Source organism: Lissotriton vulgaris, chromosome 8 (genome assembly GCF_964263255.1).
Source record: "Lissotriton vulgaris chromosome 8, aLisVul1.2, whole genome shotgun sequence".
Taxonomy (NCBI): Eukaryota; Metazoa; Chordata; class Amphibia; order Caudata; family Salamandridae; genus Lissotriton; species Lissotriton vulgaris.
The window spans coordinates 1,515,819,405-1,515,835,433 of NC_141696.1; the positions used below are offsets into that span (position 1 = coordinate 1,515,819,405).

At 42.0% G+C, this 16,029-nt stretch overlaps 1 protein-coding gene across 3 annotated transcripts in view; it reads right to left on the reverse strand.

The window, feature by feature from the left end:
* CFAP44 (cilia and flagella associated protein 44) overlaps nt 1-16,029 on the reverse strand; it is a 748,689-nt gene that overhangs the window by 430,137 nt on the left and 302,523 nt on the right. For all 3 annotated transcript variants that reach the window (XM_086935641.1, XM_086935640.1, XM_086935642.1), the window contains one exon: nt 8,875-8,977. In XM_086935641.1, the coding sequence (XP_086791767.1) occupies nt 8,875-8,977 (103 nt within the window). The remainder of the gene's footprint in view (nt 1-8,874; nt 8,978-16,029) is intronic.

Sequence of the window (16,029 nt, forward strand, 5' to 3'; positions counted from 1 at the left end):
TCGCATCAACCATATTACAAGTGCTTCAGAGCCTATGGCACTTGTAACATGGCAGATATGGCATCAACCATATTACAAGTACTTCAGAGCCTATGGCACTTGTAACATGGCAGATATCGCATCAACCATATTACAAGTGCTTCAGAGCCTATGGCACTTGTAACATGGCAGATATCGCATCAACCGTATTACAAGTGCTTCAGAGCCTATGGCACTTGTAACATGGCAGATATCGCACCAACCATATTACAAGTGCTTCAGAGCCTATGGCACTTGTAACATGGCAGATATCGCATCAACCATATTACAAGTGCTTCAGAGCCTATGGCCCTTGTAACATGGCAGATATCGCATCAACCATATTACAAGTGCTTCAGAGCCTATGGCCCTTGTAACATGGCAGATATCGCATCAACCATATTACAAGTGCTTCAGAGCCTATGGCACTTGTAACATGGCAGATATCGCATCAAACATATAACAAGTGCTTCAGAGCCTATGGCACTTGTAACATGTCAGGTATTGCATCAACCATATTACAAGTGCTTCAGAGCCTATGGCACTTGTAACATGGCAGATATCGCATCAACCATATAACAAGTGCTTCAGAGCCTATGGCACTTGTAACATGGCAGATATCGCATCAACCGTATTACAAGTGCTTCAGAGCCTATAGCACTTGTAACATGGCAGATATCGCATCAACCATATTACAAGTGCTTCAGAGCCTATGGCCCTTGTAACATGGCAGATATCGCATCAACCATATTACAAGTGCTTCAGAGCCTATGGCCCTTGTAACATGGCAGATATCGCATCAACCGTATTACAAGTGCTTCAGAGCCTATAGCACTTGTAACATGGCAGATATCGCATCAACCATATTACAAGTGCTTCGGAGCCTATGGCCCTTGTAACATGGCAGATATCGCATCAACCATATTACAAGTGCTTCAGAGCCTATGGCACTTGTAACATGGCAGATATCGCATCAACCATATTACAAGTGCTTCAGAGCCTATGGCACTTGTAACATGGCAGATATCGCATCAACCATATTACAAGTGCTTCAGCGCCTATGTAACTTGTAGCATGGCAGATATCGCATCAACCATATTACAAGTGCTTCAGAGCCTATGGCACTTGTAACATGGCAGATATCGCATCAACCATATTACAAGTGCTTCAGAGCCTATGGCACTTGTAACATGGCAGATATTGCATCAACCGTATTACAAGTGCTTCAGAGCCTATGGCCCTTGTAACATGGCAGATATCGCATCAACCATATTACAAGTGCTTCAGAGCCTATGGCACTTGTAACATGTCAGGTATTGCATCAACCATATTACAAGTGCTTCAGAGCCTATGGCACTTGTAACATGGCAGATATCGCATCAACCATATAACAAGTGCTTCAGAGCCTATGGCCCTTGTAACATGGCAGATATCGCATCAACCATATAACAAGTGCTTCAGAGCCTATGGCACTTGTAACATGGCAGATATCGCATCAACCGTATTACAAGTGCTTCAGAGCCTATGGCCCTTGTAACATGGCAGATATCGCACCAACCATATTACAAGTGCTTCAGAGCCTATGGCACTTGTAACATGTCAGGTATTGCATCAACCATATTACAAGTGCTTTAGAGTCTATGGGACTTGTAACATGGCAGATATCGCATCAACCATATTACAAGTGCTTCAGAGCCTATGGCACTTGTAACATGTCAGGTATTGCATCAACCATATTACAAGCGCTTCAGAGCCTATGGCACTTGTAACATGGCAGATATCGCATCAACCATATAACAAGTGCTTCAGAGCCTATGGCACTTGTAACATGGCAGATATCGCATCAACCATATAACAAGTGCTTCAGAGCCTATGGCACTTGTAACATGGCAGATATCGCATCAACCGTATTACAAGTGCTTCAGAGCCTATGGCCCTTGTAACATGGCAGATATCGCACCAACCATATTACAAGTGCTTCAGAGCCTATGGCACTTGTAACATGTCAGGTATTGCATCAACCATATTACAAGTGCTTCAGAGCCTATGGGACTTGTAACATGGCAGATATCGCATCAACCATATAACAAGTGCTTCAGAGCCTATGGCACTTGTAACATGGCAGATATCGCATCAACCATATTACAAGTGCTTCAGAGCCTATGGCCCTTGTAACATGGCAGATATCGCATCAACCGTATTACAGGTGCTTCAGAGCCTATGGCACTTGTAACATGGCAGATATGGCATCAACCATATTACAAGTGCTTCAGAGCCTATGGCACTTGTAACATGGCAGATATCGCATCAACCATATTACAAGTGCTTCAGAGCCTATGGCACTTGTAACATGGCAGATATCGCATCAACCATATTACAAGTGCTTCAGAGCCTGTAGCACTTGTAACATGGCAGATATCGCATCAACCATATTACAAGTGCTTCAGAGCCTATGCCACGTGTAACATGGCAGATATCGCATCAACCATATTACAAGTGCTTCAGAGCCTATGGCACTTGTAACATGGCAGATATCGCATCAACCATATTACAAGTGCTTCAAAGCCTATGGCCCTTGTAACATGGCAGATATCGCATCAACCATATTACAAGTGCTTCAGAGCCTATGGCACTTGTAACATGGCAGATATCGCATCAACCATATTACAAGTGCTTCAGAGCCTATGGCCCTTGTAACATGGCAGATATCGCATCAACCATATAACAAGTGCTTCAGAGCCTATGCCACTTGTAACATGGCAGATATCGCATCAACCATATAACAAGTGCTTCAGAGCCTATGGCACTTGTAACATGGCAGATATCGCATCAACCGTATTACAAGTGCTTCAGAGCCTATGGCCCTTGTAACATGGCAGATATCGCATCAACCGTATTACAAGTGCTTCAGAGCCTATGGCACTTGTAACATGGCAGATATCGCATCAACCGTATTACAAGTGCTTCAGAGCCTATGGCCCTTGTAACATGGCAGATATCGCATCAACCATATTACAAGTGCTTCAGAGCCTATGGCACTTGTAACATGGCAGATATCGCATCAACCATATTAAAGTGCTTCAGAGCCTATGGCACTTGTAACATGGCAGATATCGCATCAACCATATTACAAGTGCTTCAGAGCCTATGCCACTTGTAACATGGCAGATATCGCATCAACCATATAACAAGTGCTTCAGAGCCTATAGCACTTGTAACATGGCAGATATCGCATCAACCATATTACAAGTGCTTCAGAGCCTATTGGCCCTTGTAACATGGCAGATATCGCATCAACCATATTACAAGTGCTTCAGAGCCTATGGCACTTGTAACATGGCAGATATCGCATCAACCATATTACAAGTGCTTCAGAGCCTATGGCCCTTGTAACATGGCAGATATCGCATCAACCATATTACAAGTGCTTCAGAGCCTATGGCACTTGTAACATGGCAGATATCGCATCAACCATATTAAAGTGCTTCAGAGCCTATGGCACTTGTAACATGGCAGATATCGCATCAACCATATTACAAGTGCTTCAGAGCCTATGCCACTTGTAACATGGCAGATATCGCATCAACCATATAACAAGTGCTTCAGAGCCTATAGCACTTGTAACATGGCAGATATCGCATCAACCATATTAAAGTGCTTCAGAGCCTATGGCACTTGTAACATGGCAGATATCGCATCAACCATATTAAAGTGCTTCAGAGCCTATGGCACTTGTAACATGGCAGATATCGCATCAAACATATAACAAGTGCTTCAGAGCCTATGGCACTTGTAACATGGCAGATATCGCATCAACCATATTACAAGTGCTTCAGAGCCTATTGGCCCTTGTAACATGGCAGATATCGCATCAACCATATTACAAGTGCTTCAGAGCCTATGGCACTTGTAACATGGCAGATATGGCATCAACCATATTACAAGTGCTTCAGAGCCTATGGCACTTGTAACATGGCAGATATCGCATCAACCGTATTACAAGTGCTTCAGAGCCTATAGCACTTGTAACATGGCAGATATCGCATCAACCGTATTACAAGTGCTTCAGAGCCTATGGCACTTGTAACATGGCAGATATCGCACCAACCATATTACAAGTGCTTCAGAGCCTATGGCACTTGTAACATGGCAGATATCGCATCAACCATATTACAAGTGCTTCAGAGCCTATGGCACTTGTAACATGGCAGATATCGCATCAACCATATTACAAGTGCTTCAGAGCCTATGGCCCTTGTAACATGGCAGATATCGCATCAACCATATTACAAGTGCTTCAGAGCCTATGGCCCTTGTAACATGGCAGATATCGCATCAACCATATTACAAGTGCTTCAGAGCCTATGGCACTTGTAACATGGCAGATATGGCATCAACCATATTACAAGTGCTTCAGAGCCTATGGCACTTGTAACATGGCAGATATCGCACCAACCATATTACAAGTGCTTCAGAGCCTATGGCCCTTGTAACATGGCAGATATCGCACCAACCATATTACAAGTGCTTCAGAGCCTATGGCACTTGTAACATGTCAGGTATTGCATCAACCATATTACAAGTGCTTCAGAGCCTATGGCACTTGTAACATGGCAGATATGGCATCAACCATATTACAAGTGCTTCAGAGCCTATGGCACTTGTAACATGGCAGATATGGCATCAACCATATTACAAGTGCTTCAGAGCCTATGGCACTTGTAACATGGCAGATATCGCATCAACCATATTACAAGTGCTTCAGAGCCTATGGCACTTATAACATGGCAGATATCGCATCAACCATATTACAAGTGCTTCAGCGCCTATGTAACTTGTAGCATGGCAGATATCGCATCAACCATATTACAAGTGCTTCAGAGCCTATGGCACTTGTAACATGGCAGATATCGCATCAACCATATTACAAGTGCTTCAGAGCCTATGGCACTTGTAACATGGCAGATATCGCATCAACCATATTACAAGTGCTTCAGAGCCTATGGCACTTGTAACATGTCAGGTATTGCATCAACCATATTACAAGCGCTTCAGAGCCTATGCCACTTGTAACATGGCAGATATCGCATCAACCATATTACAAGTGCTTCAGAGCCTATGGCACTTGTAACATGTCAGGTATTGCATCAACCATATTACAAGTGCTTCGGAGCCTATGGCACTTGTAACATGGCAGATATTGCATCAACCATATTACAAGTGCTTCAGAGCCTGTAGCACTTGTAACATGGCAGATATCGCATCAACCATATTACAAGTGCTTCAGAGCCTGTAGCACTTGTAACATGGCAGATATCGCATCAACCATATTACAAGTGCTTCAGAGCCTGTAGCACTTGTAACATGGCAGATATCGCATCAACCATATTACAAGTGCTTCAGAGCCTATGGCACTTGTAACATGGCAGATATTGCATCAACCATATTACAAGTGCTTCAGAGCCTATGGCACTTGTAACATGTCAGGCATTGCATCAACCATATTACAAGTGCTTCAGAGCCTATGGCACTTGTAACATGTCAGGCATTGCATCAACCATATTACAAGTGCTTCAGAGCCTATGTAACTTGTAACATGTCAGGTATCGCATCAACCATATTACAAGTGCTTCAGAGCCTATGGCACTTGTAACATGGCAGATATCGCATCAACCATATTACAAGTGCTTCAGAGCCTATGGCACTTGTAACATGGCAGATATCGCACCAACCATATTACAAGTACATGGCAGATATCGCATCAACCATATTACAAGTGCTTCAGAGCCTATGGCACTTGTAACATGGCAGATATCGCATCAACCATATTACAAGTGCTTCAGAGCCTATGCCACTTGTAACATGGCAGATATCGCATCAACCATATAACAAGTGCTTCAGAGCCTATGGCACTTGTAACATGGCAGATATCGCATCAACCATATTACAAGTGCTTCAGAGCCTATGGCACTTGTAACATGGCAGATATCGCATCAACCATATTACAAGTGCTTCAGAGCCTATGGCACTTGTAACATGGCAGATATCGCATCAACCATATTAAAGTGCTTCAGAGCCTATGGCACTTGTAACATGGCAGATATCGCATCAACCATATTACAAGTGCTTCCATCAACCATATTACAAGTGCTTCAGAGCCTATGCCACTTGTAACATGGCAGATATCGCATCAACCATATAACAAGTGCTTCAGAGCCTATGGCACTTGTAACATGGCAGATATCGCATCAACCATATTACAAGTGCTTCAGAGCCTATGGCCCTTGTAACATGGCAGATATCGCATCAACCATATTACAAGTGCTTCAGAGCCTATGTAACTTGTAGCATGGCAGATATCGCATCAACCATATAACAAGTGCTTCAGAGCCTATGGCACTTGTAACATGGCAAATATCGCACCAACCATATTACAAGTGCTTCAGAGCCTATGGCACTTGTAACATGGCAGATATCGCACCAACCATATTACAAGTGCTTCAGAGCCTATGGCACTCGTAACATGGCAGATATCGCATCAACCATATTACAAGTGCTTCAGAGCCTATGGCACTTGTAACATGTCAGGTATTGCATCAACCATATTACAAGTGCTTTAGAGCCTATGGCACTTGTAACATGGCAGATATCGCATCAACCATATTACAAGTGCTTCAGAGCCTATGGCACTTGTAACATGGCAGATATCGCATCAACCATATAACAAGTGCTTCAGAGCCTATGGCACTTGTAACATGGCAGATATCGCATCAACCATATAACAAGTGCTTCAGAGCCTATGGCACTTGTAACATGGCAGATATCGCATCAACCATATAACAAGTGCTTCAGAGCCTATGGCACTTGTAACATGGCAGATATCGCACCAACCATATTACAAGTGCTTCAGAGCCTATAGCACTCGTAACATGGCAGATATCGCATCAACCATATAACAAGTGCTTCAGAGCCTATGGCACTTGTAACATGGCAGATATCGCATCAACCATATTACAAGTGCTTCAGAGCCTATGGCCCTTGTAACATGGCAGATATCGCATCAACCATATTACAAGTGCTTCGGAGCCTATGGCCCTTGTAACATGGCAGATATCGCATCAACCATATTACAAGTGCTTCAGAGCCTATGTAACTTGTAGCATGGCAGATATTGCATCAACCATATAACAAGTGCTTCAGAGCCTATGGCACTTGTAACATGGCAGGTATTGCATCAACCATATTACAAGTGCTTCAGAGCCTATGGCCCTTGTAACATGGCAGATATCGCATCAACCATATTACAAGTGCTTCAGAGCCTATGGCACTTGTAACATGGCAGATATCGCATCAACCATATAACAAGTGCTTCAGAGCCTATGGCCCTTGTAACATGGCAGACATCGCATCAACCATATAACAAGTGCTTCAGAGCCTATGGCACTTGTAACATGGCAGATATCGCACCAACCATATTACAAGTACATGGCAGATATCGCATCAACCATATTACAAGTGCTTCAGAGCCTGTAGCACTTGTAACATGGCAGATATCGCACCAACCATATTACAAGTGCTTCAGAGCCTATGGCACTTGTAACATGGCAGATATCGCACCAACCATATTACAAGTGCTTCAGAGCCTATGGCACTTGTAACATGGCAGATATCGCACCAACCATATTACAAGTACATGGCAGATATCGCATCAACCATATTACAAGTGCTTCAGAGCCTATGGCCCTTGTAACATGGCAGATATCGCATCAACCATATTACAAGTGCTTCAGAGCCTATGGCACTTGTAACATGGCAGATATCGCACCAACCATATTACAAGTGCTTCAGAGCCTATGGCCCTTGTAACATGGCAGATATCGCACCAACCATATTACAAGTGCTTCAGAGCCTATGGCACTTGTAACATGGCAGATATCGCATCAACCATATTACAAGTGCTTCAGAGCCTATGGCCCTTGTAACATGGCAGATATCGCACCAACCATATTACAAGTGCTTCAGAGCCTATGGCACTTGTAACATGTCAGGTATTGCATCAACCATATTACAAGTGCTTTAGAGTCTATGGGACTTGTAACATGGCAGATATCGCATCAACCATATTACAAGTGCTTCAGAGCCTATGGCCCTTGTAACATGGCAGATATCGCACCAACCATATTACAAGTGCTTTAGAGTCTATGGGGCTTGGCCGAAAGAATATTCACCACGCTTTGAGAGAATTTCCCATCCATCAAATTCTCTATAACTGAAAGAAAATCAAAGAACCTTACATGTTTCTTTGGAGGAATTGTTATTGCCCATGCGTGTGTGCTGGTCTGTGGCTTTAATGCTGATTGATCATAGTAAGTGGGAACTACTCATCATAGTGAAGTTGGTGTCCAGGCAGTGAATGATTGTGTGGGAATGTGTCATGGTCAGACTAATGATGGAATTCATTCAATGACTGACTGAATTGTTCTACTGCATGCCCATTCCATGTCAAAATCAAGGGACCACAGGCATAATAGCACTTTCTGAATGTATTGTAGGAAAAAGCTAGGACATTCATTAAACTATTTTGATGTTGAGGGGCGACTTAACTGCATGTCTTCATAGCATGGGAGATGGAAAACAAGGCTGATGAAGATGGTTACCTAGTCTAAATAGGAGACAACAGTGTTGAAATGCCACAAGATGCCCTTGGGGATAGGAGCTTGTTTGCCAGAGCTCAAGTGATATGTATGATGTATAGTGTGGCTAAGTATGGAACATGTTTTAAGCAGCACACCCATTGGTCCATTACTCAAATCACTTCTGAAATCACAAATTATGAGATAATGCCATGGAACATACCTCTGAGGATTCTGTAAGATTTAAGAGATGGATATTCATAAATGATAATCTTGGGGTTCTCTCCTTTTTCAGCTACTGCAAAGTAATATTTACTGTAGTGCACCTGCACAAAAAGAAATCATTCTTTAACCTGATACCAAGATGCCAAAATCTAGCACAGGACAAAACAGGTTCTTCTGTGCCACAAACATTTATTGGTCGTCAGCATGTACTCTGCAACCTCCATCACCCATAAACTTTACATTTTGTATTGAAAAATACTGATTTAAAGGACAATCATAAAATAAAAAAGGAAAATAACAAAGTATCTATGGAAGAACATTAATAAATATAAAGACATCCTCCACTCAGGATGGTTCCAATAAATAATTATTGCACATGATTATGATTATCAAATGTAGGCCAGTTTTAATTATTTGAATGTACTCAGTAACTCATCACATACACAGCAACATCTAGACTTTTTATGTTCTAAATCAACTGCAAAGGATGTGATTTGCTGCAGATATGTTTATATGCATACATTATCAAAGTAGAATATTTACTACACTTGAGAAATACATTTCAACATTTCACTTTTGCAAGAAGATAGCTTACACTCAAGATGTCATCATGATGTATATTACAATTAACCAAATGATTGTAAAAGAAACATACATATTTTCATACCTTGAATTGTACTAACTAAACGTTTCATGCTAAGATGGCACACTTTATAATATTTGAGTTCAACAAACATCTACTTCAAATGGCATTGAACAATCAGTTCAAAGCTTCAAATAGCCAGATTCACATGACATTTTTTCACTTGGAGCAAATAGATCTGTTTGGACATGGTCATCAAAGAAAGGCATACATCACTCAGTGATACATTATTTTTTAGAGTCAATACAATGTGACATTTTGCATGGATGAACTGTTGAAGAAAGACATTTTCACACCCACTGAGGGTGAAAAAGTGTGAGGCTCTAATCGAGCTTGCTAAAAGCACCATACTGTTTTTGGCATTCGCAGAACAACCCAGCTTAAATATATGTGTTTATCCATGAATCAGGAGTCATCCACTGTAGTTTTACACACTTTTAGGATTCTTGGGAGTCAATAAGGTGAATAAGTAAATCCAGTGCTGGGAAAAATTGACTATGTATTTTTTGAAAAACATTTGCTGAAGCTAGCCCTCAGCATAGCAACGAATGTATACTTTTAAAATTAAGTTTAGGGTTGGGTCAGAGTTAATATTAAAACAACATATTACTTTAAATAATTATACAATTTAATTCAATTTAAGGTTATGTAAAGGTAATATCATAATGACTTTATATTACATTAAAAATACAATGCAGGAATGTATTAGCATTCTGGTGAAGTTTAAGCTTAGGGGTGAGGAATGCTGTGAAGGCAGGACAAAGTAAGGAAGACAAAGTAAAAGTAATTTCAATTTTATGAGAAGTATGTCATCGCAAAAACGGGGAAGTAAAAGTCATAGCTGTACAGACATGCAATCATACAGGGAGTACAAAGTGGTTTATCATCTGTCAGCTAATCTAAGCGTATGCATTAATACCTGATTGATTGAGGGAATATCAAAGAACCGAACGTCTGTCTTGGGAGGAATTGCATTGCCCTTGCGTTTGTGCTGGTCTGTGGCGTTCTTGCTGACTGATCATTGTAAGTGAGAATTACTTGTCACAGTGATGGTGGTGTCCAGGCAGTGAATGAGTGTCTAGCACTGAATGTTGGTGATAGAAGTGGAATGACTGAATTCATTCAATGAGTGATAGAATTGTTCTACTGCATGTCCATTCTATGTCAAAATCAAGGGAATGTTATCATTGTACCAGAGGCACATTAGCATTTTCTGAATATATTGTAGTAAAAAACTAGGACATTTGTTAAAAGATTTTGACGTTGAGTGTCAATTTAAGTTCATCTTCATAACAAATGTCTACCACTGAAATAGAAACAGTTTTGTTTGGGTATGCATCTAATGAAATTTGTTAGACGTAGCGGTATGACTTTAAATCCCTGGTATTTGACACCTTCACCTTGGTACAAGGCATACATTATTTCCACAGTGAAAGCCAAAAGATGGGAGTGATGCCACATAATGTCTATTGGTCGGGTTCGATCGAATCTCACAGAATTCCACAGAAAAATTAGCATCCTACAGAAAATTCTTAGGACTATTGAGGACGGATATCCAATAAAGACTATGACAAACCTAATTAGAATCATATACATAAAAAGCATTCTTAAAGCACTGGGCTTTAAGAATGCAGTGTGGGGGAGGGGTAGCACATATATATATACACCCAAAGTGTATGTCAAACCTTTACTTAAACTAAGGGGGCAGGGGTAATCACTAAAACTATTCACACCAATTGTCACCTCACTATTGCAGCTGAAAGTGTGCAACAGGGGAGGAATACTTAAGATATCCATAAGAAATACTTGACTCAAAGTTGAGAATCAATTGAAGTTTGGTAGAACAGTCCATTATATGTATTGCATACCATATCATTGGTCTAGTCTGTCTTCTCTTTTAAGCAACAATACATTAGGAATGCTTGTGAAAAATAGGATAGCCATACCATAGGCTTCAGCTCTTTTGAGATTTTACACTCTGCTAGTATCAGTTTGAAATTGGAACCACCTGCATTTGGGGTCAATTGGATTCTGAAGCACCCATTCTGAACTTTCCGAAAATCTTTTAGCCTTGCTTTGATCACCCTTCAAGTTCAGGACTTTCCAAACCTCCTGGTAACCAGCATATTATGCCTTCAATCATTCCTGGCTCAGGGGATGCATTTTGCCCAGTGCACAAGTGGAGTCATCCTTTTGATGAGGTCCACCGAATAATCCAACACATCTTTGCATGAATCCCTGGTTTTTTTCCTAAGTGAGGGGTCACGGATGAGGGATCCTGAGTGCAGGCTCCTTAATGTTATTGATTACAATTGTTTTCAACATTACTAAAATGTTCAATTAGCCCATTGCTTTCAAGTATGTAAAAGGTGGAAGAGCTATAATTTAACCCACACTTAGACTTCATTTAGGTAAATATAAAGGTTGTTCTTCTTCTGCCCCAAATCCTGTCTTTTGAAAATCATACCTGGAAAAAGAATCCAATAAAGGTTCATGCTGCTATTTGCTAGTAGTGATTGGCACATTAGAGATTCACAAGGGCACAATGTTGTGGTACAGCCACAATTATATAGTTACACCTGTTGTCTGAGATTTCACAAGTGTTTGACTGACAACGACTTGTGATAATTCCCATCTCAAACTGATCTACAAACCTGAATAGTGGTTAAGGAAAGGTATTGACTACCTCCTGTCTTAATTGGAATGTCAGGCAAGCTGGAATAAGCTTCTTTTTTTTATCTATGACCAGGAAAGCCAACAATGAAGGCCTATTGGGAGTGTCACTTGGTATTGACCAGTTCTGAAAAGTATGCATAGGGTTGCAAAGGTAATTCACAAATGTTTCCAAAGGGTAATAAGTTGAGCGTTTCTATATTTAAAGAATGTCTCTCTTTATCCTTGTCCTTCACCATCTATCATGCTCGCTTTTTTTTGGCGTAATAGTTCTTTGCATCCCATCACCTACTGATTTCAACATCAGACTCCCTTTCCCAGTTCCTTCTGTATTATGATCTTGAATTTGGGAGGTTGTGAAGAGAGTACTGTGTCTCTCCAAGCCCAGTCCACCAAGTGACAGCATTTAGTTGTTTTGCTTTTGATTGTCTCTCTAAGTGGAGCACATGCCTTCTGGGGACGTTTGTATGCCAAGTCAAATTCCAGTCCATCCTTCGAGAAGCACATCAGCAGTTGCAGACGGAAAATCTTGAAACAAATCTTTCACCTAAACTGAAGCTGCATATGCAATGAGAACTACAGCCACGATAGGAAATCGTTGTTGAGGAAATCTATTCTATCTCTTCATAAAGTCTCCTTCTTTCTTTGCACCTTAATAAAGAGCACAAAATATCTTTCTTTGTCGTATCGCCTTATTATCCCTATCATAGGGAGATCAGCTGTTATGATTTAAATACATGTTCGCAGCCATCCCTCTTCTTTTTATTTAAATATTCTTCAGCAGCCCACTGGTATTAAGCCACATCCTGCCAGAAATCCCTGAGGTGCACCCCCAATCAAGCAAGGTGAACACCATGTCCATGCTCTACATCTATCACACGATAAGTGCAGTCCCACCCAGAACAGTGCAGATATCAGCAGGGAGGAAAGAGGAAGAAGTAAAGCCTTGGAAGCTTCATGGAAAATAGCATGATGGTCTGAAGCATGATCACCAGGGAGAACAGAGAACTGCAGCTGGATGATAGGTAAGAAGCACTGATGAACAGCTAAGCAATGGTTCTTTATGGTTGATAGACTTTTACCTGAAGAAATTGATGGTGAACTGCTCCCAATTATGCACTAATAAACTGTGATTCTTTCCCACACTAAATGCTGTTTCAGTATTGAAAATCACTTATTTTAGGCCAGGTTCCCAGAAAAAGCAGACACCAATTGAAGCAATCACTTTCTTTCCTTCAGTTTGTCCCCTGTCAGAAAGTTTTCAATTGCCACAAAAATGGCACAATCTTTGATTCTTTTATGTTCAGACCATGTTTGTTCTTACTGTCGGCAGTTATGCTTTCAGGTGCCTGTGAATACCACAGAACTATCTGAATAGAGCAGGATTGAACTGAGAAACAGCTGTTTCGCAGATCACATCGTACATTGAACCCCTCTTATTGTGAAGGACTGGCCCTACAAAGCTGAGTGCACCTTCACAGTCTGATCAGTGATCAACGGGTCATGAGTTGATGATCGGTGATTCAGTGATCTACGTGTCATTAGTTGAGGGTTGGTGATTCAGTGATCCACGTGTCATTAGTTGAGCGTCGGTGATTTAGTGATCCAGTGATCGTGGAGAAGTGTGGCTCAGGGGTTAGAGGCGCAGGCCCGGAAGCTGAGATCGGCCCTGGACCAGGGTTCAATTCCCCGCCTCGGCGGGTCTTGGGCTCAAAATATTCCACTGACTCGATAATTCTCGCTCCGGTGCCTTTTCGACTCACGGGTTCACACTCTGCGACTCTGGGCAATAGCTTGCTTAATCTCCACAACGGCCCCTCGCAGCGGGATGCCTGGCTTTCACCTTGTGGATACCCTGCTGGGGTTATCTCACAGGGGAATACCAGGACGGGTTCCCTAAGCAAGCGCCGGGAAACCCACTGCGGGTAGCTGTGCGCTATACAAGCTCAAATACATACATACAAATACATACATACACGTGTCATTAGTTGAGGGTCGGTGATTCAGTGATCCACGTGTCATTAGTGGAGGGTTGGTGATTCAGTGATCCACGTGTCATTAGTTGAGCGTCGGTGATTTAGTGATCCACATGTCATTAGTTGAGGGTCAGTGATTTAGTGATCCACGTGTCATTAACTGAGGGTTGGTGATTCAGTGATTCATGTGCCATTAGCTGAGGGTCGATAATTCAGTGATCCATGTGTCATTAGTTGAGCGTTCGTGATTCAGTGATCCACGTGTCATTAGCTAAGGATTGGTGATTCAGTGATCCACGTGTCATTAGTTGAGGGTTGGTGATTCAGTGATCAACGGGTCATAAGTTGATTATCGGTGATTCAGTGATCCACGTGTCATTAGTTGAGGGTTGGTGATTCAGTGATCCACGTGTCATTAGTTGAGCGTCGGTGATTTAGTGATCCACGTGTCATTAGTTGAGGGTCGGTGATTCAGTGATCCACGTGTCAATAGTTGAGGGTCGGTGATTCAGTGTCATTAGTTGAGGGTTGGTGATTCAGTGATCCACGTGTCATTAGTTGAGCGTCGGTGATTCAGTGATCCACGTGTCATTAGTTGAGGGTCGGTGATTCAGTGATCCACTTGTCATTAGTTGAGGGTTGGTGATTCAGTGATCCACCTGTCATTAGTTGAGGGTTGGTGATTCAGTGATCCACGTGTCATTAGTTGAGGGTTGGTGATTCAGTGATCCACGTGTCATTAGTTGAGGGTCGGTGATTCAGTGATCCATGTGTCATTAGTTGAGCGTTGGTGATTCCGTGATCCACGTGTCATTAGTTGAGGGTTGGTGATTCAGTGATCCACGTGTCATTAGCTGAGGGTTGTGATAAAGTGATCCATGTGTCATTAGTTGAGGGTTGGTGATTCAGTGATCCATGTGTGATTAGTTGATGGTTGGTGATTCAGTGATCCACGTGTCATTAGTTGAGGGTTGGTGATTCAGTGATCCACGAGCCATTAGTTGAGGGTTGATGATTCAGTGATCAATGTGTCATTAGTTGATTGATGGTGATTTAGTGATCCATGTGTCATTAGCTGAGGGTCGGTGATTCAGTGATCCACGGGTCATTAGCTGATGGTCGGTGATTCAGTGATCCACGTGTCATTAGCTGAGGGTTAGTGATTCAGTGATCCACATGTCATTAGTTGAGGGTTGGTGATTCAGTGATCCATGTGCCACTAGTGTGGAGGGTTGGTGTGTGTTGGAATTGGCCTTTTTTGCAGAGTTATCCTCACACTTATTGCTTCTTCCTCCTTTATTTTTCCTGAGCTGTGGTTGTTGGCAATAGAACTCTGGGCACTTTACCAGTGCTGATCAGTGCTAAAGTGCATATGCTCTCTGTATAAATTGTCATCATGAATGGGTATCCATGATTGGCATATATGTTTTACCTGTAAGGTCCCTAGTAAATGGCACTTAGTGTGCCAGGGCTGGTGATTCAAATGCTACTAGTGGGCTTGCAGCACTGATTGTTCCACCCACATGAGTAGTCCTAAAATGGGGTCTCAGGCGTGGCACTGCAGTGCCCATGGGCAGTTGCTAACTGCCATGCTGACCTGGCCAGTGTCCCCACTGGCTAGGCATAACCCTTCGCTTTCTGTAGACTTTGGACACCCCTCTGGAAGGCCCAAGGTAGCCCCTGGGCAGAGTGCAAAGTATGTGAAAGGTAGAACATGTACTAGTGTGGGTGACATGCTCAAATAGTGAAGTTTTCAATTGCCACAAAAATGGCACAATCTTTGATTCTTTTATGTTCAGACCATGTTTGTTCTTACTGTCGGCAGTTATGCTTTCAGGTGCCTGTGAATACCACAGAACTA